At 54.0% G+C, this 23,390-nt stretch overlaps 3 protein-coding genes across 3 annotated transcripts; 1 reads left to right on the top strand and 2 right to left on the bottom strand.

Annotated features, from left to right (window-relative positions):
- Positions 1–816: 816 nt before the first annotated feature.
- CSUI_002097 (cytochrome c oxidase assembly factor cox15) lies at positions 817–9,687 on the bottom strand. Its single transcript, XM_068062299.1, has 11 exons — positions 8,777–9,687; positions 8,594–8,667; positions 7,612–7,673; positions 6,629–6,790; positions 5,922–6,102; positions 5,183–5,276; positions 4,362–4,658; positions 3,341–3,506; positions 2,712–2,813; positions 1,640–2,224; positions 817–837 (listed from the first exon to the last, which is right to left on the bottom strand). The coding sequence occupies exons 5-10, from the start codon at positions 6,061–6,063 to the stop codon at positions 2,144–2,146; spliced, it is 882 nt and encodes a 293-aa protein (XP_067925719.1). The 5' UTR covers positions 6,064–6,102; positions 6,629–6,790; positions 7,612–7,673; positions 8,594–8,667; positions 8,777–9,687; the 3' UTR covers positions 817–837; positions 1,640–2,143.
- Positions 9,688–10,620: 933 nt separating this feature from the next.
- On the top strand, positions 10,621–15,023 carry CSUI_002096 (uncharacterized protein). Its single transcript, XM_068062298.1, has 3 exons — positions 10,621–12,248; positions 12,325–13,818; positions 14,218–15,023. Exons 2-3 carry the CDS (start codon positions 13,191–13,193, stop codon positions 14,538–14,540), a joined length of 951 nt encoding a protein of 316 aa, XP_067925718.1. The 5' UTR covers positions 10,621–12,248; positions 12,325–13,190; the 3' UTR covers positions 14,541–15,023.
- Positions 15,024–15,185: 162 nt separating this feature from the next.
- On the bottom strand, positions 15,186–23,005 carry CSUI_002095 (inner membrane complex protein imc2a). The gene is made up of 4 exons (XM_068062297.1): positions 20,313–23,005; positions 19,365–19,614; positions 18,185–19,034; positions 15,186–17,836 (listed from the first exon to the last, which is right to left on the bottom strand). Exons 1-4 carry the CDS (start codon positions 21,798–21,800, stop codon positions 15,877–15,879), a joined length of 4,548 nt encoding a protein of 1,515 aa, XP_067925717.1. The 5' UTR covers positions 21,801–23,005; the 3' UTR covers positions 15,186–15,876.
- Positions 23,006–23,390: the final 385 nt, after the last annotated feature.

Below are 23,390 nucleotides of genomic sequence, written 5' to 3'. Positions count from 1 at the left end.
CGTTTCTTGAGCACTCCACGAGCCCAACTCGGTCTCTACTGACCCGTTCCTGCTCCTTAGAAGAGGTCTCCGATACCTCGTAGCCCTGCTGTTGAACTTTGTAAAGCAACGCACAGCCCCCGCTGCCGAGGCGAGGCGCCAACTCTTCGCGACATTGCCCCGTCTTCGGACGACTTGAGCTCACGGTCACCGTAAGAAGCAGAAGCGACTTTGAAGAGCGGCCCATTTCTCTCTCCTGCCCCGGCTCTGCATGGAAACGGACGGAAGAGCTCTAGTGCCCTGCGGAACTTTCAACCGAGCGACGGGCCGGAGCTCGCCTAGGCACCTGCGCGCGTGGAGGAATGCTTCTTTTCGTGGTTAAGCATGATGAGGGAAGGCCACTGCAGTGCGCAGAGTAAAGCCACGAGCTGCAGCTATCTTCTGAAGGTGTGCTCAGCCGTACTCGCCTCCTTCAAACCGTGCTCCAAGCGCTACTCCAGCGGCCCCCTACCATCCCTGGGAGAACGTTCTCGGCTGCCTGGAGACAGGCGTCGGTATTCTCGAATGGGCAATTCCCAGCAGACTGTACATACGGTTCTTTCTGCTGTTGTAGTGCATATGAAAGAGTTTCAAAAGGGCATTACGTGACGAGAGGGGGTCGTGCCTGAGTGTTCGGTCTTGGCACTGGCAGTGACCATGCTTACTGGTATGGCTCCCAGAGGGTTTGGGCGACTCAGTGCTGGAGCATCAGCTCAGCATGTCAGCCGAGACGCTGCTCACGTGAGTTGCTGTGCGGGGTCACTCAGTTTGAAACCTGCTAGTCTCCCTCAGTTGTTTCTCCGGAATTCTTGGCTGACTCTGGAACAGTACGGGGTGAACCAAGGAAACAAGCCACCATTCAAGTGACCTGCAGGGTGTATATCGAGGACGGTAGTACTCTGGGGTCCTTTGTTTCACTAAAGAAAAGTACCTTTTCAGCTGAAACTCAACTTTCACTCTCTGCCACTCTTCACACCTCACACGCGACGCTGTCTACGATTTAGCCATGTCGAAGACGTCCCCTCCCTTCACACGTTTGACAGTTCAGCGGGTCTTCGCTCGGTTCCTAGCTTCTTTCAAGTGGCTGCTCCCAGCAGCGCGGCAGATGACGGGACAGAGGAGCCCTTCCTCGATGCTCCCGAGTTTCCGTCACCCCGCAGTGGCGCCGTGCTCCTTCTGTTCCAGTACTTGCCGCGCCCCTTTCGTCGACTCCAGTTTTTATTGGCTTTCTTCAAGATCGCCCTTGATTCTGTTTTCGAATCCTCACTGGTTTCGGAGCCCCTCGAGCAAACCAGCCTTTGAGTACTCTCTTTTCGCGTTGCAGCCACTTAGTCTCTGTTCCTGTTGTTCTCGGAACTGTCTAACTTTTTCCTACGCTCTCTGGGTGTGTCCTTTGACATCTCTCACGGGTCTACCAATGTGCCTGCTTGCTACCTATCTTGCTAGATTTCTACTTGCCCCGGTTCTTGGCCCGCTGATGCAGAAAAGCCTCCTCGCCATACCCAGATCCCACCTTCCTCACCCCTCTACAAAACCTGTACACGCCTGCGGCGCGTCTCTCTCAAGTTGCCTACACTTCATAGCCAGATACGGAAAGGCCGCTCAACTGGCTCAAACTAACCTGCTGGGCTGACTAGCGGTTGCGGCGCCTCTTGCCAGCAGCCGAGCTCCGACCGGACTCGCATGACTTGCCACTATCAATGAGGCTCACCACTCTGGCACCGCCTGCACAGCGAAAGCTGGTGGCCCCCAGAGCATGGGACTCCTCTTCTCTAGCGATTCAGTAGCCTCTTTGTCCCATCATTCATGAAGACGTATCTTCCGAGCAAGAATACGGATTCACCAGCCTTGTCCCAGAATGCAGGACAGCATGCCAAACTGACTGCCACAGAAAAAGTGGAGAACTATCGCCAGATGGACTACAGTCCGGAGCATACAAGACGGTGCCCCGGGCGAGGCCGGTGACCCTCAACCAAACGCCCAGCCGCAGGGAGCGACAATCATGGAGAGCCAAGTCCGGATAAGAACAAAGAAATGGTCTCCCGGGGCCTCGAATTTCGAAGCAATACACACAGGTCTTGTCAAAATGACACTGCGGGTTACAATGAAACGACACGACTTGTGCCTAAAGAGGACATCGGTTGGATACTCGGGAGATCGTGTGGAGAAGATAGACAAGCGCGGTCAGTGTAGCCATTCCGCCTCCCTGCACGGATCAACCAGTAGACACACGAAATTCGCTTGCTTTCATTTCTGCTTCTAGACTTGCTGGTGTTTCATCTGTGCAAGTACACCCTGGTTTGTAACCTACCTGCCCTGTTGTAACTTGGAGATGGCAAACAGATGTGCAACCACGTCGCGTGTCGGCCAGCTGCCGATCGGACATACGCTTTTTCATTGTGCACCACATGAACGCGTTCTACCGAGTAGATGGCGAAAATGAGACGGTATGGCTTATTGCGAGGGCTACTGTTGTGCGGTGCCACTAAGGAGACCTAACGTTCACAGCACGCGAGACCCACCGTGCAACGGCCCTAACTGTCTCCCAACTCGCGGACTTCCATTTTCCGTGTGATTGCACACCGACAGAACTGAGCTCACGTACCAAGCCGAGACCGCGTGTTCAATACCGTGCCCGGCATCTAGTCCCTTTGTTACACTATACTCTCGGTTAACCGGGCTTCTAGTTTTACCTGGTGAAGTACGCCTAGCTCCGTAGGCACAAAAGAAAGAAGCGTCGCGATGCCAAGCAACAGCTGGACCAGCGCTGCACCATGCAAAGCGCCAAGCGCTACCTGCCGCCATATCAGAGACAAAAAAAAAAGAACTCCTTGCTGAACAGTGAGCAAGCACAGATGAAGAAAGGTTTGTGCGAGAGGAAGACGACTGGCCGAGCACAGCGCCCCAGACACGCTTCGCTCAGCTGTCTATTTAGAAACAAAGAAAGTCGACTGCCGTGTACGAGTACAAAGTTGTCGCCTGCTGAGTGGCGCGTTTGAAGCAAGTCGGCACTGCCGGAATTCAGGCGTGGACATATTCAACGGAAAAGGTAATACAAGATCACTGAGACATTCGTGGCCTGAGCAGAAACGGCGGACCACGAATCAGGATCTAGACTCGGCAGCTGAAAGGACAAGATGCACCTTGATATAAATTGCTGACTCGCCGCCTCGGACTGTACCTACGAGAAACTCGGCACATAAGACCTCGGAGACAGAAACTCATTTGCTCGTTGCTCTTTCCGGCAACTGTTTGCGCCTCTACGCACAAATCCGACGTGAATGACATGCCTTCCAGGGCTTCGCGTTTTTTCTCAGCGTACCTTCACTTCCTTCGGCAACGGAAGGCGCCTCCCGGTAAGAAAGAGAAGTCCAGAGGCGAGAAACGTAGAATAAGCAAGCATGCGGTGATTGAACTGGACGACTGCAGTCGACTCGCAGATCTTTATCAGCTGGTTTGGCACCTGAAACACCTCCGGAGGCACCCAGCTGAAAGACAAGCATCCATATTGGCAGCATGGACGGTGAGCGTGCGAGAGCTGTCGTGACGAGCTATCTGCGACAGATTTGCATACCAGGGTCCGGGTTCAGAAACACCTCACACACCCGGCGAGTGGCGCACATCAGGCGCCTCCTAGTAAAGAGCTTGGCGGTGGACGCGTCCGCATGAAAACGGCACTGGGCTGGATCGGGGGCTTGACCGCCAGTTCCGCCGAGAGAAACAGCTTCAGTCACGTGCTGAAGAAGGCCCACTCGAGGTAGTCTAGGCAGCTCGTTGCGCACACGGCTGCGCAGATACCTAAGGTGGTACACCATCCAGAGCAAGTTTTCTCAGCCCCTAAACGAGCACGTTGTCAATGAGCCGCTCTAGCACATGAACGAGACATATCCTTGCCCGCTGGCTCCAATCTCCGAAGCTGCCAGACTTTCTCGAAACCAGACCACGTCATAGCGTAACAGCTGTTTGTATTGCAGCAGCAATGTGCCAGAGAGAAAGAGGGAAGCAGGTTTCCCGCTCTCACAGCCATGGCGGCATGGCATAGACGGCGCTCCTAGGCAATGTTTTGAGGCTGCCGCGGTTGCAACAATAATACTGAAGGCAGGGTTCTTTGCCACGTCACTCAGGGGTTCTCCCTCGAGAGCTGCGAACTCGAGGAAAACGGTCCGACCAAACATAAAAACGATAAGGACGAGGAGACGCCAGTCTAGTAATTCTGGGTGTAAGAGCAGAAGCGGATCAAGAGTTGCATCGGCAGGTCGTGCTGTAATGGAGCGAGAGCACAGTGCTTCCCGTACTGCGACGTTCGACCTCCAATTCGAGAAACGGGTCACTACGCGACTCACTCGTCCAGCATCTTGGGCCAAGTGTTGTACGCGTGGCCGGCGTCATTTCCCGCCACAAAAGCGCCGGACACAAGTGTTGTCGCGAGCAAGGTGCCCATAAGACGAGCGCGAGTTCTGATTTTGCGTACGGCCTCGGATACAGCTGCAGCGGCTGCCCGACAACCCTTGGCAGAGAGACGTGCAGCAGCTCCCCCAATGGAGACAGGTGCACATAAAACAGAGAACGCATGCCACGTGACGAGGGAATAGAGCGCCATGGCTGTGACCAGATGAAACGCCAGTCGATATGGGGAAACCCTGCACGGACGTACGAACGCAAGTTACGCGCCGAGAATACTGCGACTGGAACCCGGCCTGGAACTTGAGGCGCGAGAGAGACTACAGTTATGACTGTGCCTACTATCAAATGGTCTGCGCATATGCGACAAGTAACTATTTTCACAAACGACATGCACGTGCGGCTCGTGCGTTGTTCCGTCGTGCACCCTATAAGGCGTCGACGCTACGCAGCAACTCCGGAACCAGGTACCTACGCTATCGGGACAGCAACGCCTCCTGTACTCGGTCTCTGATGTGCCGTTCACGAGAATATGTGAAAAGACCGATAGCTGCGCTTTGCCATCCGCAGCACGCGGTCCTTGTGACTCGGGAACCTACAAGACGCCACACGCGTTCTACTGCATGGGATCTTCGAAAGTGCTGAAGCCGCCAGCCTGGATTTCGGCGGTAACAGACAACTGTTTCTCCCCTGTGCCTTCCTTCATATATCGCAGGCAGGCCAGACAGCTATTCCACCCCGTGGCTCTTCTTGCTGACGCTACCTTGGCATTTTGTTCTCTGTCGTAGGCTCGGAGAACCCGCTCTTGACCATCCACCATCCTACAAGTCCCTGGGCAGCTCCTAGCATTCCTATGCCTGATTGGAAAGCAACGTCACTAGGCGACAAGAGCAAAGTATCACGGTACGAGGCTCGGCTACAAGAACGACGCGTTCACCCGAATAGATGAGTAAAGAACAACCGACTGGATATGGTAGAGTCCCATACTGAAAGCTTGCTGGGGAAGGAACAGGAGTGCTGCACTGAATAGGGGAAAGGAACTGTCACACAATCTTGAGACGATTTACAGACACCAGGGAACCATCACCTATGAAATAGACTGTGTAGACACGTCGACGCTCGTACAAATGCTGGACGTTCGTGAGGCATCATATGCACACTTCAAGCAGCAACCTGAGTGCACATGGGACGCCGCGACTTCTACACTAGCTGCTGTCCGCTTCCCCCCTAGGCTTCCAGGTAACTGGAATCTAAGTCCACGCCATGAAATAGCTTGTAAGGGTAAAATCAGGTGACGGATTCACTCAGGCCCCCCTCGACAAAACCAAAAGCCACATAGGCATTCATCATGGTGCAACTGGAGTCGGCCGAGCTTCCAGGCTCGGACCATTACAAGTTCGTCTCCCCACGGGCTGTGCTGTACTGCAGACACAATGACGTGTATCCCTGACTGATGGCATCTAGGAGCCACGCTGTTTGCAGAGCGGCTGTCCGAATCGAACCTGCGAGGCGGACTCCTAGGCGAGGGGTTAGAGCCCCGGCAGCCGCCAGTGCCCCCGCTCCGAAAACGAAGAAGAAGCCAGTTGCGCGAGCAAGCATACGATGAAACCACTCAATAAAGTAGATTTCCTGAAACTCTTCCATCGAAATACCGTGGTGCACCTTCTTGTATTCCGGAGTCTCCTGAGCAACACATCTCCACATAGTGCTTTTCGCGGATGGAAATCCCACTGAGAACGCACAGGAAGACCGCCCCGGTCCCGCGGCGTAAGGTACAGTAGTTCATCAGTCTACGTCTGTGCGGTAAACCAGCCTCGACCTGCACCAGCTGCCTCTGATCCCCTTCGTTGGGAAGCCTCAAGGGCGAGGCAGCTGACGGCAACGAAACCCGGACGATTGCCCGGTGCAGGGTTGCCCTGGGATCTCGTTGTTTGCCTCGATGAAGGCGTGGGAGGGAGTGAAACGAACCTATAATGTGCTCAACTACTGTTATTCCTTGGAAGCCGCACCATTTCTCGGACTCTAAGACAGAATGAAATAAGCTTCAGAGCCACCGGGGCAACGCGTGAAGAAGTCGTTGCTCATAGGATGCCCAGAAAAGAAGGTACTCACGCCGAGTCCGACGACAATGTTCTTTGTAAGCCGGTCCTTGTACCTCACAAAGACGTTCACGACCGGCATTGTACTTCAACTGGCTTTGGTCACTTACGGCTGCTCCTCACCTTATACCGCGCAAACTCCACTTCCCACTCCTCATCTGTGGAAGGCAGCTTTTTTCCCTGAAATCTCCAATCAGTCATTGAAAGACCACTTCGGGTCAACCGTGTGTATCCGCCCCAGCATGTAAGACCGAAAATCATGCCGCTGCACGCTGAGAAACCAAAATCCTTGCGAGAAGAGAGAACCGTGAAGAAGTTTGCCTTTGCTTACAAGTGAACTCAAGTCTCTACTCCAGTGTGTGTCAGGGAGAGATGCGCAAGCGGACCACAACAAAGAGAAACTCAAATAAGAGGGCCTGCAGCGCGCTGCAAGAAGACATGGGGGAGACTGCGTCAGCAGAGTAACCTTCTTGGTTTCGCCGAAGGAAGGCCGTCGGAATACGTGTAACAGTCTCTTGTCCCACAGCTCGCAATAACGGAATCGGCAGCGTGGGCTCGCGGGCGGAAATTCTCATTGGAGAGCTCTTACTCCTGTGCGTAGGACGGACCAGTGTATTCGGCGGCTCGGATGCGTTCGCTTGAAGCAGTCTCACGACACCAGTACAATGAACTACCAACAGCCCGGGCTGGCGCTGCTTTGCGAGCTGCCTGCCCCGGATGGTCTGCCGTGCAAACGTTTCAAGCCACCAGCTACCCAACTCACCGGACGGGCCTACAGGCGGTGCGTCTTTCCCAACGGATATGAGAAAAGAAGTCGTTTCGGCTTCCGTCCGAGCTATGCTACTGCCCACAGGTGTGCACGAAGGCGCCCGCAATTAAACTGTAGCATACAGAACTCACGACACTCGCCCGATGAAGCGGAGTGAACAAGCCATAGCACAGATCGACTTGGTGGAAAGGGGCAGGGAAAGCATGGGCCTACGGATTTACAAGTGTTTATTGTGCTGCTACGGATCTCGCTTGCAAATCACGATTCCCTCCGTCGCAAATGTAGGGGAAGTGACTCACTCATCACGCTGCTGCCCACTCTCACCTAAAAGCCAGAGGCCAACGGGCCATTCGTATCCCGGAGCAACTAAATGCACCTTCTCCGAACTGCAGAAGGAGAGACACGAAGAAGTTTCGGAGCCCACGGCGTCAGAATGAGAAAATGCGTACGTTGTCACAGAGCATGTAGCTCGAAACAAGTATGCGTATCTCCTGGTGTTACATCTCCTTCGAATCATGAATGTAGACTACTCTCGGCACACCAGGGCTACTTCTTTATGCGCTGGACTGTAGTGAGTCCGTCCATAAGGGCCTTTGTCTTTCACCAGAGTATTCCTGCACACACTGCTCGTGCCCAGGAGAGGAGACACCACCCACTGCCGACGCTGCGAAGTACATCGCGCGTCTCGGGGCGCCTGTTTGGTACTGACGCGGCAGCTCAACATTGTAGCAGTGCTTGACGCCACAGGAAGTCCAGCTCATGTACCGTAGTACAGCCTACAGATTCTCTTTTATACTACTGACTGAAAGTGAGCATGGGAGGTAAGAAGTACCATTAGTGCCGCTGGCCTTGTAACGGAGCCTTCAGACCTCTTGATGAGAATAGACGAAAGCAGGGACAGCTTATCGAGGTGACAGCGTAACCCGAGACGCAGTGAGTCATATGGGTGGATAAGCTGAGACGACTTCTCATTGACCCGGAAGCCCCTCATTGCCCGTGAAACCAGGCGCCGTGGAAGGGGAGGCCTGCATCTATCCGAAGCGCTTTCAAGGCTACTGTGGGCATGTTGACGGCAGCCATTTACTACTGAGTTCAGTCTTCCTTTATCCCGGGGACAGCGGTAACGCCTATAAAATATGGCACTAGCGCCCGAGACAGGGACCATACAGTGTCCTCATCCGCTTTAATTCGCCTACAGCTGACAGCAAGCATCTCTAGAGAAAAGCGCGAAGCCTGAAACAGAGAAAGAATTGGAACATGTCCAGCAAAAGGGGGACTCGTGTCGCCTGATGTCGCTGGCTCTCACTTCTCGGAAGACGCAGGTCCGCCACTCTTTTCAGCCGTTTTCCGCCCGTCTAGATTAGCGTTGCCGGGAAACACCTGAGACGAATCCGCAGACACGTGTGCGGTCGGTCTGCCAGCGTCGTTCGTACAGCTGTAACAGCGCCGACAGAAGCAGGTACCACCATCACTCTTCTGTTGGGCGTACGGAGCTAGCGTGGAGCTTCCACTTCTCGACTCGCGGTGCGTCTCCAAAGGGATCACATACGTCTTGAAACCAGGTGGAAGAGACAACGGTGGAGCGGCGGTGTCCCACCTCGGCATTTGGCCAGACAATTTCCGTGGGTCATACCCAAGCCACCCCGAGGATAGAGAGGCGAACCTTCTGTCTGTTGGATGCAGCATGTGCGCCGTTGTGGCTAACCATGACTGGGACTGTACGCCCGTACGCGCCAGGCCGTACACTGCTGGGATAGCCCCCAAGCTGCCGGAGGTGACGGTACGACGTGCCATGCCCGGCACATGAGCCGGTGACAGTCGCCATACAGAGACGCCGATTGCCATCTTTTCTGAAGGCCCCTGTCAGAATAAGACCACTGCGCTAAGATGCAAGTACACAACCGAAGACGGACGCAGCGGTTGCGGTGTCTCCAGCAACTCCGCCACGTCTGTGTATCCCGGTGAAACCTTTCTGGTGCGCTACGACCGCAAGGGCGCCGTCAGGAGGCGGCCTGCGCCCGGTCCGAGGCGCGCATTAGATTGACGAAGTGGGGCTCGCAGAAGTAGCCAACGGATGTTGTCAACTGTGAGACCGGCAGTCTCCGGAACTGCATGCAAAGCAGTTGGGCTCGCTCGATGCGAAGAAAGAGAAGGGACACCGCACGGAACCTTTTATTAGAAGGGAAGAAAGTACTTCCTTTCAACGGAGAAAAACAAGGGTTTAGGTTCCTAGATAAACAGGCGTGAAGCAATGTAACTGCGAGGCCGTCACGGCGCGGAGAGCAAGCCAATTTGAATCGTTGGACGTCGGATTTCACTGAGCTGTCTTACTACACCATTTCCGACAGAGCGACAGTCTCCGTTGCAGACGGAGACGTCTCAGAGAAGAGAAAATGCACAATGGCACTGGGAAAGAAGGCCGCTGACAACACCGATGAAGGTACCCCATCGATCTCTGCCCTGGACAGCTGTGGGCCAGAGACAAACTCGGGCGCATGCGCTGGACGCTCGTCTCTGCTCATTGGACGGAGCCGAGCTCACAGCAGACAGCTACACAAGGGGTGTGGCTGTCTGGTCCTAGCTGGTCTCTCCTCTAGCCGGTAGTAAGCCACGACGGTTGAAAGCCGATCGAGCGTACGCTCAACGTGGAGGTCGAGCACATGTTCACTCTCCCTCTACCGTTGCTTTGGATAGCACGCAGCCCGATGTCGCTCGTGTGCCATAAAATAGCGGCTGTTCTCGCCGTTCGGCGACGTGCCTCTCGCTGTCTACCTGGGGTGAGGGCCCCACGTTCACTCTGATAGAGACTGGAGCCTCGGCCTCCTAACGTCCTCACCGCCAACTACTACCGATCCCGCCTCGTCTGATACTCGGTCGGACTCCAAAAGACGTGTTGTCGCTTGCCTCATTGCGGAAGCCTGACCCAAGCAGCGTCCTGCAACTGGTGCCGAAAGTGGCTCCGTCACAGCACACCTCAGAGCTGGCCTACCGCCAGTCCAGGTGTCCAAGATGACAAACTCAGTTTACAGGTGTTCCCCAGCAGCCAGATGCTGCGGAGGAGGAGGAGCCCGTGCGCGCATTTGAATCCTCGCTTCTGATGAGAGTGAACACACTGCAGCAGTGGCCGGAAGTTGATGGCGGCTTGTAGATGACGTCTTGTATGAGTGTCCCCTACCCCTATCCTCTCGGACTAAGCTCAGAGATAAGGGGGTTCCAAGAACGGGAGCGGAAAGAGCGTGACCATCAAGGTGGCGAGAAAACAATCATGTGGTCAGTAGCCAGTGCCTCAGCGCACTGGAGAGACTGCGTCAGCACTTGGATGCTCCCTGTGATGTCCGGTTTTCCAGCTTTATTCGACTTTGGACGATCCTCTGGATGGCTCTTCGCTTTCCGCCCACGCGGACTTCGATGCTGAGTTTACCGGTCATGGCCTGACGGCACTCAACTGACATCCCCCGAGTACCACATGCATAAGCTACAGCCTACCAGGCTTCAGCATGTGCTGAACTTTGATTTTTTGCTCTACCTCCTGGAGTGTGGTCTCTGGGACTGTACTCCGGACATCTGGACTTTTTCGTGAACAATCCTAGTTTCGGGCTGGCTCAGCTTTTGAGCTCCCGCTGCAGGCGCCTGGCCAGATGACTAAGTGGAATCCGGAGCCCGAAACGTTTGAAGTTCTTTTTTGGAGTTATCAGCGGGCTGGTCGGCAGGACCGAGGACTCCGGCATTTGCTGGCTGCAGAGATCTGTCGTACAAGAGAGAAAAAAGTTCTTTGTGCGCAGAGTCCGGAGTTCAGGACACCTGCGCCTGTCTTGTCCCTTCTGTGACATCTGCCTGGTGTGCCGCGGAGACGCCACTCGACCACTTCTGTGGCGGTTGGTAAGGTCCGCATTTCTCTACGTGAACTTTGAGATTGTAACCTGGACTCAGCGACAACCGATTCGGCAAGCCTTGCACCATCTTTCTGAAGTGAGTATAGTGTCCAGAGTAGACTTCGATCGCCTCTCCTGGAGCGCTCGAGCTGCGGGTAGAAAAAAGTTTTCGCCATGACCGGCTGCCTTCGATCTGCCGAATGAGCCCTGACTCCGAACGTAGCCCCAAGTCCTAAGGTTTCCTAGTGTAGTCGCTAACAGCTTTCCTGTTAGTTTCTCTCTAGGAGAAGCCGCGTCGGAGCTGAGGCTCGTAGTACATCAAGCCAGACCCGCCTCCACTGAGCGCGTCAACTATTCTTTTGCTTTTCCGGTCTGTGTTGGCCAACTATCCGTGTCGCATCATCCCGGAGGTCTCTTGACAGGTAGAACTACTTTTCCCTTTGAATCGCTTAAACACCCACGGCCGCGTGTGCAAGATCCCGGAGTGCAATGTTTGAGCACCCATGCTTCGTAAGTCCGAGTGACGACATACCGCCGCATGGAGCTGATGCCAGCCGCAAAAACAAGTTCGGAGAGTAGTCCGTGCCCAGGACTGGGGGACAGAAAGGAAGGACTCTCGGCGACGAACGAAAGAGCTTCCTATGGCCGGAAAAGAATGACGGACTCCCGAAGACAATGGCACGGACATGTCAAAGCATCCGCCATCCTCGTAGCCAGCGATCTGAAAAACCGTTCGTAACCGGACACGCACTCGGTTATGAGCCAGCGGACGACACCTGGCAGGGTTGTCGTTCCAAGCGGCACGGACGGTCAGTATACAGGAAGACAGTTCGCGGCACCGGCAGGAGACATGGCTTGCCCACATTGCCCCAGTTATTAGCGGTCTTCTTTTGGTTGGTACTGGCTTGTCCGTACCCATGCAGTCAGCGGAGTCCAGCCTTCGTAGCTTCCGCGTGTGAAGGAGCCACATCGTCTGTTGAGGGGCTCTGGTTCCAAGATCCCGTCTTCAGAGAGCGGCGTCTAAGCGGAAGTCGTTTCAGCTGGTCTCCCGAAGAGCGAGCTAGAAGAGCGATAACTGCTGACGACACGGTAAGTCCAGATACGCCAGTACGGCTTTGGTCTGTATCCAACACCACAGGCCCTGAACCATCTGGGGTGGTTGCAGGTACGGGGAAACGTGCAGCACAGCAACGCGGAGATCTGCTGGGCGCTGCGGCTGAAACAAGTGGACGTCCGGTATCTTCGCCGTTTGTGTCGGATCGGGAAGAGCCGTTGTCCAGTCTAGGATATATTCTGGAGCCACCGTACAACGCCGGCGACTGGAAGAAAGGACCGAGCTCTGGCTCGCTGCAAGGTCAGCAGCTTGACACAAGTTTCGAACACGACTACGTTGACGAGGTACTTCAGAATGACGAAGAGGACCAGCCAGACAAGGAAAATGGACGGGGCAGAAGCGGCAAACAAGAGGACCAGCCGCCTCCGAGCCTCAATGCCACAGACGCAACGCAGGCGCAGCCTAGGACTGAGCAAGACAAAAAGAAGAAGTCGTCGTTTACCATAGAGTTCAAATTTGGTGATCTTGCTCCGCTTCCGCCGCCCACTCCCCCTCTTGTGTACATCTATCCCTTTCTTGACAAAGATAAGCTGCATTTATTTGTCAACCATGGCGCCCCTTACTCAGGCCCCGACGCATCGGTAGAGGATCCGGGCGCCAGACAGGAGAGCATCCCCGTGCCAGTCGGTCAGTACCCACTCCTGAACACGACTAGTACAGCGCCGGAGCCAGAGTTACTCATAGGCGCTTCTTCCCCGGCTGTCTCAGAACCTTTGTTGGCGGCACCCGCAGCTGCGCCTTCAACTGTACTGCGCAGTTCCGCCTCACACTACTACGGTCCGACCAGCGGCGCTCCCTACCAGAGTCCAACATCAAGGGGCTACGCCGCTAACATCACAGGCAACGGAATTACTGAACCCATATCTGTTAGCACGGAGCCACGCGACGTCCACTTCGTCTTCCATGTCCCCGATCTCATGCCTAGCCTGCAGAGCTCACAAGCTCTAGCGGCAGGTCCCACATGGGACCGGACGAGCACCATAAACGCAGGGAAGCTCTCTTCTTCCACTGTCCCGTCTTCTCTCTCCTCGCCGGTCTTCCCCGTGTTGAGGGACCCGGTCTTATCAACTGGGGCACCGCCATTTCCGGATATACAACGTGCTTATCCCGCCGGCACGCAGAACTTCCCGGACTTGTGGTTTCTGGCGGGCCAAGGAATGGAAGATGCACAGGTTCCGAGTGGCTCCCTCAGGGCACCGGGAAACCCGGTTTTCTCTCGCGGTGAGCAAGCTGTCGTTTCTAATCGGGATCATTCCTCAGTCGACCGGCTGCAAGAGAGTCTCCAAAGGCCGGTTCCGGGCGCCACAGGACTGCCGTCACTTCCGGAAAAATTACCTGAGCAAAATACTTCCCCGCAAAGGCCTGAGACTGCAGGGCTGAGTACGGAGCGCACGCCTACAGCTGCGCCGGGGGCAATGACAAATCTACCTGGCAGCGACAATGCACTCGCTCCCCCAGCAGCCTTGCCTCAGTTGGGCTCCCTGTTCGCTCTGCTGACAGGCATCGACGCGGATAAACTATGGAGATTCTTCACAGGAGGAAGCGGTAAGGAGAGTGCACCTCACACAGTTTGCGAGCTAAAGATGTTTCCGCGACTGACTTGAAAAGTGCGCGTTCCATATTAGCCTTTGCCAGTCGGTTGCCGCTTTTTTTTTTTGTATTATTTCTTGCAAGCGAGCACTGGTTCCAAAAACAGTGCGAAAACACTACTTCTGAAACCTGTATGCATACAAATGGAAAGAAGTTACCATATTTCCCTACAGCAGGCACTATCAACATAGGGATCATACCTAGACGATGTCATAATAACGCCGGCTTGGGCAATCAAGCCCTCTGGATGTATGTATATGAAGCTGACTAAAGCAGATACAGCAGCCACTCCGGTTGTGCATTCCCGTCGCTGACAACCCGAAACAAGTCTCTGGCGTCTACCTCTGTATGCAGCACCCCCGCGGCCTGCAAACGACCCGGGGCCACAGGCCTCATCTCCGGTCCCCAGCTTCTTGACTGGTCCCCTTCACCTGTCAACGCTTTTGCCGAGTACCCCTCTCGTTCCCGAAACCGCCCGTTCTGGAGCGCAACTCCTACCTAAACCCCTCGATCCTACATCGTCTATTGCAGCCCTGACTGCACTGAGGGGTATCTTCCCGCCTCTGGAAGTGCTTAAGTTCGGCATGCATTTGGAGGCTCCCGAGGAGGAGCAAGCCACACGACTGGCGCCTGAGGGTGGAGCTAGAAGCCCGGAACCTCTCGCAGCGGCAGCCTGACAGGCAAGCGCGAAGCCCAACAGAGCGCTCCTTCGCAGCCCACAACAGGTTCTGTACTCGGAAAAATGACATACAGTGATCGGCGCTGGGTACTGCCGGCAAAACTGAACGTTTGAACAGTGTCCAAATATCTCGCCTGCATCAATCGTGGTCAGCCTCTCGCTCCGCCTTTCCAGAGAACTAGCACTATGGGGCGGGCATGAACCTCTCTCCCACCAACTCAATCTTGGCGAACCGAAGGTGCCCCAACCTGTCATGTCGAAAATTCCATCGGAGAAAGGATGTCCGCACGGTACGTTCTAATTCTGCATTCTTCAGCCTTGTCGCTCTGCGAGTGTCAAAACGTGTCCGCTCCGTCGCCGAGTCTATTAGTCAATCAATGAATGTGAGTTGCACAACCTGTACTCCGTGCTTCTCGATTTCGTCGAAAAGAAGAGTATTCTCGACCACAAAGCAAACACCGAGATTCACATTAGTAAACCGCAAACACAGTCCGCACCCGTGGATCGACTTCAAAAGAAAAAAACTTCAGCGAGTGGCAGACCAAACCATACTGTCGAGCTTTTCCCTACCCACACCGTTAGATGATATGTACGTACCGTACAGAGGTAAGCTGGGAAAAGCACAACGAGACATACATAAAAGTCGGCAGCAGTGTTCTAAGAAAAGCCCTGGACTGCGCTCTTTACCTTCGAAATCTGCTTCGAGGCCCCGCCGTCTCCATTTCTGTCGGAGGCTGGAGGGAAGGTCAAGACCACCCTCCTTAGAGCCCTGCGGCGGAAAAAATTTTGAGACACATTCCGAAGCTTATCCCCCGTCGTGCAACGGCAATCTTGCCCTGTCAACATTAGTTGTTTCTTTTGCCAGTGCTCGAGAACTGTGAGCCGGCTACCACAGGCGTTAGCAAAAACCTCCTGACGGAGACGGCACTGCACACCACCGGCGTCAATACAAAGTCAGCGTACCGGGGAAAGGACCTTCTCCCCTACATCGCTGCCAACTATGTAACGTCGTAAAATCAGGATCCAAGAGCACACCGACAGCAATGCATTTACAACACGATCAGGAAATGAGAAGTTTGCTTCCAACTGTACACATACATAACAGTTACTGTCGCACTCTGATGCACCCCGGTGGCAACCAAGCTCTGTCTACGTGATCCGCTGAAGGAGGGACAGCACAGCGGTGAACCGATACACAAACGCCAAGAAACGAAACAAAACTTTAAGAGAAGTCAAGACGGCGAATAATCATCGAAGATGGGGATGGATTCCTGCCCCCCCAACCACCCAGGCGGTGGGCCTACATCAGGCTACGGCTGTCCGGCTCGTCTTTCCTAGCGATCTTTGGCATCTGAGCTTGGCACAGATGACTCACTAGCCCCGGATTTGCCCTCGGCCTCGATAGCTTCCTTGAAGCTGAGAACACGGAACTCCTTCTGCACCTGCCTCATGCCTTCCTTCATCGCCTTCATGAGCATTCTGAACCGGTGAAGATGTAAGGAGCCGAACATCTGGTTCCAAGCTCGTGACACGTGCACCGACGGGACACTGTAAAGGATCGTCTGTAAACCCTTCTGACCTTGAGAGAAGAAGTCCGCTGGTTGGAAAACCTTGTATTGCCTCTGATATGCCTGACTTGCGAATACGAAGACGCACTTTTCCTTCGTCAAGTCCTTCAAACCCGGCTCCACGATGAACCGAATCTGCGCTTCGAGCATGGGAATCTGCAAGCAGCCGTCCTGTGGTCCTGTTTCGATTTTGTCGAGCTTCGGGTAGGGCGTTGCTTTTTTCTGTAGCAGCGCGGCCATGAGCCGTCGCTTCGGGCTCCCTTCCACTTTCTCCCTCACCGTGCCGGCACCTACTTTTTCCGCTTCTTTCTTCACCTCTTGTTCCAGCTCCTTTAGACGATCCTGCAGAGCCACTTTCTTTGCCTCGACCTCCTCGCGTGTCCCCAAGAACTCTTCTAACGTCTTACGTTCCTCTCCAGTCACGGACTTGTACATCTCCAAGGCCTGTTGTACCGTTTCTAGAGCGCGTTCTACTTCAGCATACTCGTGCATCAGAGCATCAACCTTACCCTTGTCGCCCAAGTCAAACGCGGCTGTGACGTCTCCCTTTCCCAAGCCCATGTCTGCTCGCTTCGATTCTGCGCCGGGGGTCACCAACCCTTCAGCGAACACGGCATCTTGCGCACTCAGCTCAGCCTTCACCTGATCGACCAACTGCAGGAACTCCTGTTCTAGCTGCGGCACAATCTGCTTCGCCGCCTCCACCGTCTCCTTCAATCCCCCTGTTTCCAAACTCTCTGTAGGCATGCGGGCCGCCTCTTCGAGAATCGCATGCATGCGCATCAGCTCTGTCTTCTTCTCCAGACACTGCTCCTCCAACGGGGTGGGTTTCCTGGTGCCTAGCTCATCTCGGATTGCCTCCAGCTCATCCTCTATTGCCGCCTTCTGATTTGCAATCAGCTGTAGCTGCGTTTTTACCTCTGCCGACGCCTGCAGCTCCGCCGGAAGCTGGCTCATCTGACTTGACAAAGCTTGAATTTGTTCGAGATTTGCTTCAAGCTCTCTCTGTTGCTGAAACTTGGTCCAGGCAGTGGACGGCTTCATTGGCTTCGTCTGTGTCTCCAACCGCTCCTCTAGATCCTTTAGTTCTGTCCGCAAAACGTCCAGTTGACGTTTTGCCTGTCCCAGCTTCGCCTTGTCCCCCTCCTTCTCTAGCGTGGACAACGTCTCTTCATGCAAAAGCACCTGCTTCAGCTTCTTCTCAATACGAGCCTCAAGGGAACTGTCCGGCTCCTTCACTGACGGATTCCCGCCACTCCCTTGTGAAAAACTCTGAGAAGCCGAACTATCATCTTTATCTTCCTTAGAAGCCAGCTGTGGACTCTTTTTGATACTGCTTTCGAGTGCGTTTATCTCTTTTCGAAGTACCTGCATATGGAGTATAAGACGCTCCAGTTCTTTTTCTCCTTCGCGGTCGGGGATACCTTCGTTCTGGGCCAGCTGCCTGGCTGTAAATTGCCGAACTTTCCGTGTCTCCACAAACGCCTTCTCCAGTTGAAAAAGCTCGGCGTACCGCTGATCGTCTCCGGCGGGGGAGGAGTTCTTGACGGAAACCAGCTCCTTGTACTTGCGCATCATGGAAGCATAATCACTGGCAAGCACATCCATCTCCGAGCTGGCCTGAGTAATTTTTGACATGACGTTCACCCCTTGAGCCATCAACACTTCCACCGTGTTGTCGTCCATGACCTCGTAGGCATCCTTTTGTTTCCCTAGTGCGTCGTAACTGTCCGAGACGAAAAAAAAAAACACACTTTTCTCTGTCTTTCACCAGCCTCACGTACTTTCCCTGTATCCTGACCGGACGCAGGGTACAGCGTTCCATACCCACGAAACGACCGAACGAACATAATACTACGCTGGAGACATCTCGTGAAGAGCCTATGTAACGGATAAAAGTCATCCATCTTCACGAACGCTTGAGTTGAAACAGACAACGAAACCGAGCACCCTAGCCCACAAGACATATCGACCGTTCTCCTAGAGAAAGTACGTATAGGATAAGTACTCAGAGACCCCCGCCGCTATCTCAAAGCCTTAACTTATACGTAGCCGAATGCATCTCACGTCATACCTGTCGACGAGGTTATTGATTTCCTCCACGTAAAACTTGATGCGCTCCGCTAGAACAGGGCACTTGCGCACAAACGCAACTTCCTTTTCAAGGAGTTCAGCATTCGATTCGGCGAACGCTGCACGGTCAAACTCGAGCTCGTCGTAGCGAAGGTGCCCTTCGGCAACCGGGTCCATGAAATGAATATCTCTTTGCGGTTTGTTCGACCTTTTATTTATACGCTTAACGGATTTCTGTTTCTTCCCGTCAATGAAGTCCACCAGCATGTATTCCTTTGTTAGTTTCATAGCCGCGAAACCAGTTGCCTTTGTCACGCGCTCCACGACACTGGCTTTGTAGTGTCCATGGAGAGGGGCAAAGAAACGATACGGGTGATCGTGTTCCCTAGATTCGGGCTTGCACCCGCCAGGATGCAGTGCAAAAAAAATTCTCCGACCCGCCCAACAGAGGGCCGGATACAGAAACCCTCTTAGGCGGCCAAACCAGCCACGACCGATATCCTTGTCTAGAAGTCGCGCGGCTGACCCGCTGGTGATGAAAGCCAGCGTTGTGTCCTTGTCCAGGTCTTCAATAGTATCATACTCCATGATAAAATCGTGACCCGACACATATGCATCGACCTGATAGTGAAGTAGAAGTTTCTGGATGATGAGAGCCTCAGTGCCCCTGGGTTGACCATTCGTGTAAAGGTCATCGATGTGCTGTAGACGCCCTTGCTCCGCTTGAGCACCCGTCGACAGCATAGGATGATGCCCCACTACAATCAGCCATGTGCTGTTCTGCATTACCGCAGCGTGTAGCTGTTCGCTCAGCCACATCATCCGATGCATCATTGCCTGCATGTTGTTGGCTGAAAGGAGCAGCACCCAACCACAGAACTCGTTTTCCCATAACACAAAGTGAGTTACGCCTTCACTCGAGAGTTCACTAATCCAACTGTGACGGTCGTTTACTACCCTCCTCCGTGGTAAAAGGTCGTACACAACAACCGCAAGGTATAAACAAGCTGATCATTTTGCTGTGAGATACCCCACCAATGAAAGCATATTCCACTACGACTCCCCCGTCCCCTTCATTCGAGGTTCCCATGTGTTCGTGACGGCGGTAGTCCTAGAAAAGCAGCCGAAATGCCGGGCCAGACGTGATGTTTCGCATGAGTGAGCGAATCCTCCTTACTTACCAACAGGACTCCCGGCGAAGAGGCTCCATGTGTTCATGTTGACAACGGTTACGTTGAACCTCTCTTCTTCGATGGAACCATCTGCCATCGTCATGTTCGTAGCGAAGTCGAACGTTACCGTGTAGAAATCATTTGGCATGTACCAATTCGGATGCTGCATTGTGTAATGGTGACGGATTGAAGCTGATGGATTCGTAAAACCCTCTTCCTCTCCCATGGTCATGAGCCATGGAATATCAAGACCACCGTCCTGTGAAACAAGCAACAACGAGTCATATACCGATCACCACACTACAGTCCACGGAAGCTAGAGACCTCTTCATAATGAACGCGGAGACGCGAGGACCCAAGAAAAACCGTCGCGCTCCCCAAGCTGTCGTACTCAACTGCGACATTCTCCGGAGACGTGCAGTTGACTAAGATGAAATGCCTACGAGTCCGCCTTGTTACGCACTCGTTTCTGTACATCGTAGAGTTGAGAACATTTATGTTGAAGGCGAACTTCCCCGGATGTCACATGCCATTGCTGGCAAGTGCGTAATTGCATTGCGCCACCCCTCATCAGCTAATGAGATAAGCGCACTCCGCTACTCCGTGTCCTCGGACAAGACGAGTGAAGAAGAGAAAAACGCATCCACGAGACGACGAAGGCAATATCAAACCATATGCCGGTACCTGAAACGTCTACGGTGCCGAACTTCATTATGTGTTTCCGAAAATATACTGTTTGCATACTAGTCTTATCAATGCTGCTGCACCACGCAAGGAACTACCCATGACACAATTATTAACCAGCTCCTCCGCGGGATAATACGTCACCGGGGTGAGCCACTCGTACTGCTCACTATCCAGAAAAATGACAGTCAAGAGGAGGGCAGATGACTATGTGTACCTGTTGAAAGAAAGCGCAGTGGAATGCACGGAGAGAAGAATCAGTTCTCTCCTTACCTTTACGAAGATGTCATACCACTTTTTGTCAAATCGTTCATCCCGAGCTGATGTGGGCCCAGGAAATCCGAGAAAGTCGCCAAGGCCGAAGACAGCATCTGCTTTCTCTGTCTCATGCCACCACTTCAAGGCCTTAACTGTTTGTTCAAATTCGTTTGCCCAAAAGAAGCGCTTGAACTTATACCAAAAACGCGACCTTTCCTTGTGGTCAGCGTAGTCGGCGACGCCAGTATTGCCTACGAGAAGAAGCTTGAGGGAGTTAACGTTACTTTTCCGGACCTCGATCACATGGTCTGATGCCCGTTGCGCCCATGTATGTTCCATGAAACAGGTGACTGTTGTGCACTTAGGAAACTCGGTTGGAGGAAACGTGCTGTCTCGGACCGATTCCTCTAGACTCTGTTTCCCTGTCCACTCGCCCGGAGGAAGAAGTGGGGGTGTAATGTTATGCTCTTTTTGGTTCCTCCACTGATCCCAGTATCCGCGTAGTATATCTATCTGGGTAAACGTCTCATCAAACACATTGAAAAGAACGAAGAGATCAGCAAAATTGGTTTTCAGCAATATGTCCTCAGCTGTATGAACATCCCGCTTCTTCAGCTCTCGGAGGAGACGCTCAGCACTCGCTGGAAGTTTCTCCCCCAACGCTCCATGCGCAACCCGCAAGACACTGTAGGGGACACCGCGGAGAAACCCCAGGTCCCTTTCAGAAAGTGTCTCTTTCGAAATCAAACGCGGTCCTTCCGGACCAGTGCGGTGAAACATGTCTCCATCAAAGAGCCAGTCACGCACCCGGCGCTTTGCCCCCGCCAGTTGTGTATAGACTTCAATGGTTAAAATCTTCGATCTTTGGATCTCGGGGTCTTCCTGCTGGCTATCCCTCTTCTCAATCTCCTCCTGCACTAGTTGATTCTGATACCGTTCCTGCTCACGGAACAGCGCGGCTTCCATGACGTAGCTCTGTAACGGCCATGAGGTCTTCGACTCGTCAAACAAGCGAAAAAAAATCATCATTACGTCGTCAACTGTCGCCTGTAGGGCTGCAGACCGGTCGCCTCGGTGCTTACCTGCAACGAACACTATTGTGTCCATATTCAAGCTTGGCATAAACCGCTCAACGGGTTCCCAGAGTACCAGGCTTTTGACCAAACCGCTGAGCCGGCGCGGTGTCGCACCCTCGGGCGCAGGGGCGGCCTCCGCAGACCCAACACGTGGAAACGATGGCAACCCCAATCGCTCATTTGCTGTAAAGACGGATGGAGGCAAGGGCGCGGCGCACAGAAAAAGGAGGAAGACAACAAAACCGCCCAGAAGGAAACTCGGATATTTGAAGCTACACAACGGAGAGCGTGGCGTCTCTTGTCTGCTCTCCGCTCTTCTGAAAGCATCTGCATAGAAATTACCACTATCCTCACCGACCCCAGCTCCCATACTGCATGGAGACCGGTTCAGGTAGCGGATGCTTCGAAAATTTGCCGATGCAGGCATCCTGATACAGCTTTTTAGCCTCCCACCTCAACACAAAAGCCAGGACGCCAAAGCTTCCGTAATCATGCCGAGATCAACACTACGTTACGCCGGGCAGCCCCGGCGGGTTCCGACGTCAGAACAAGGGGCAGCAACGGAGGAAGATACGGATGGAGCTAGACCTACCAGCCAGCTCAACAGGAAAGGGACCAGATGCGAACTTAGGAACTTGGTATTAGCGACGAATTGACACGAACCAAGAAACACCGACCGTACGACAGGAACCTGAACATTACTCAAACAACCGAAACAATGGGAAAACCTGAACCATGTTTTCGAGGTCCGGCTGTTGCGTAGCGCCGATGATGGATGGTCGCCAGGATGCATGGAGAAGGGAGCAATTGAGCCCGGGGCAGCCGATCTCAAGAGCTCTCATTGTTCGTTGCATGCGGTTTGCCGCCAACTCGGGCCTACGAGACGCAGGAACGAAAGGATTGAGAATGGTACAACAGCCGGACCGCCGTGAGCATAACGAGGTTATCCCTTGAATAGGGCGCTTTTCGAATAGCGGATACGCTAGGCTGACCCCTCCGGTGCCAAAAAAAGAGGAGTATGTGAATTCACCCCCTGCAAGTGAACAAATTCATTTTTTTCTTCTCACTTCCGTGGCGCGACACAGATCCAAAGCAGAGCGACCACTCTTGATCTTCGCCGTCTTGGCTGTTACAGCGAAACTCGGGCAGTTCCTTGCTCTTGAGCGGAAACCAGGCTATGGGTCACGCTATTGCCGCCACGTGCTCCGGGGATCCGCCGGCAATCGGTTGATATGGCCACCTGTGTTAGTGACAGGCGACTGAAGAGTCTGTACTTTGTTGCCTTGTAACACTGGCTCTAGGCGGGCACGTTGAACCACGGCTGGGTGCCTGGAGGCGATTGTAAACCGGGTTGACACCTGCGTGGGGGGGATGGCCCCGCGCACCGGCGCCGTGAGTCCGTAAGTCTGTCGTTGCTGGTGTCACACTACGATGCAGATGCTGTCCCGATAGAAACCGCTGGAGCCTTTCTCAACACGCGCAACGCGAGTTCACCAAAACAGCCGCCACGGAAGCATGGTGGTGTTGCAGCGCAACCAGTTTTCAGCAGCCCGCGCAGGGCGAGGGGGCGCGTACGAGTGGCGGGCTCGCGACGGCAATAAATCTAAAGATCAACCAGTCGGTGTGTCTCGGTTCTTCGCTCAGCGCCGGTGACGATGCTGGGGCAGCTGGGACATACGCCCGAGGGCCATGTGGCTTGAGTAAGCACCGGAGAGATAGTTTGATCTCCGGTGTCTCCTGCTACCGGAATAACCGCACCTCTGTCGAGAGGCAAGCGGTGAGCTGTGGTATAACAGTGCTCACCACACTTCCGTAGCAGCAACGGTCTCCGCAAGCGCCCAGCGGGGAAGCTCCCATATGTAGAGGGTTGTTCTCAGTGGATCCCCTTCAGACCGGTGGTCCGGCCTAGATCTCGGGTCAGATTCTGGCCAAGGCTGAGGCATACCCTGCGGGCGCATCTGGCGGTGAGTTAAGCACCGAGACAAATAACCTCCGTGTCCAGCGTCTTAATGGTCTG

This window comes from Cystoisospora suis, assembly GCF_002600585.1.
Source record: "Cystoisospora suis strain Wien I chromosome Unknown contig_877, whole genome shotgun sequence".
Lineage (NCBI taxonomy): Eukaryota > Apicomplexa > Conoidasida > Eucoccidiorida > Sarcocystidae > Cystoisospora > Cystoisospora suis.
The sequence above is the reverse complement of the archived record's forward strand: the minus strand, read 5'-3'. Positions and strand labels throughout refer to the sequence as shown.

What these genes read in the sequence shown, in the direction of transcription:
- CSUI_002096 (XM_068062298.1), top strand. Translation starts at nt 13,191, where the DNA reads ATGCCTAGCCTGCAGAGCTCACAAGCTCTAGCGGCAGGTCCCACATGG. An exon ending in ATTCTTCACAGGAGGAAGCG is followed by an intron (nt 13,819 to 14,217) that starts GTAAGGAGAGTG and finishes CTCTGTATGCAG; the next exon opens with CACCCCCGCGGCCTGCAAAC.
- CSUI_002097 (XM_068062299.1), bottom strand. Translation starts at nt 6,063, where the DNA reads ATGGAAGAGTTTCAGGAAATCTACTTTATTGAGTGGTTTCATCGTATG. An exon ending in CCTAGGAGTCCGCCTCGCAG is followed by an intron (nt 5,277 to 5,921) that starts GTTCGATTCGGA and finishes CTTTCCAATCAG; the next exon opens with GCATAGGAATGCTAGGAGCT. An exon ending in ACAGAGAACAAAATGCCAAG is followed by an intron (nt 4,659 to 5,182) that starts GTAGCGTCAGCA and finishes ACGTCCGTGCAG; the next exon opens with GGTTTCCCCATATCGACTGG.
- CSUI_002095 (XM_068062297.1), bottom strand. Translation starts at nt 21,800, where the DNA reads ATGCCTGCATCGGCAAATTTTCGAAGCATCCGCTACCTGAACCGGTCT. An exon ending in CTTCGCCGGGAGTCCTGTTG is followed by an intron (nt 19,035 to 19,364) that starts GTAAGTAAGGAG and finishes TGCTCCTTTCAG; the next exon opens with CCAACAACATGCAGGCAATG. An exon ending in ATCAATAACCTCGTCGACAG is followed by an intron (nt 17,837 to 18,184) that starts GTATGACGTGAG and finishes CGTCTCGGACAG; the next exon opens with TTACGACGCACTAGGGAAAC.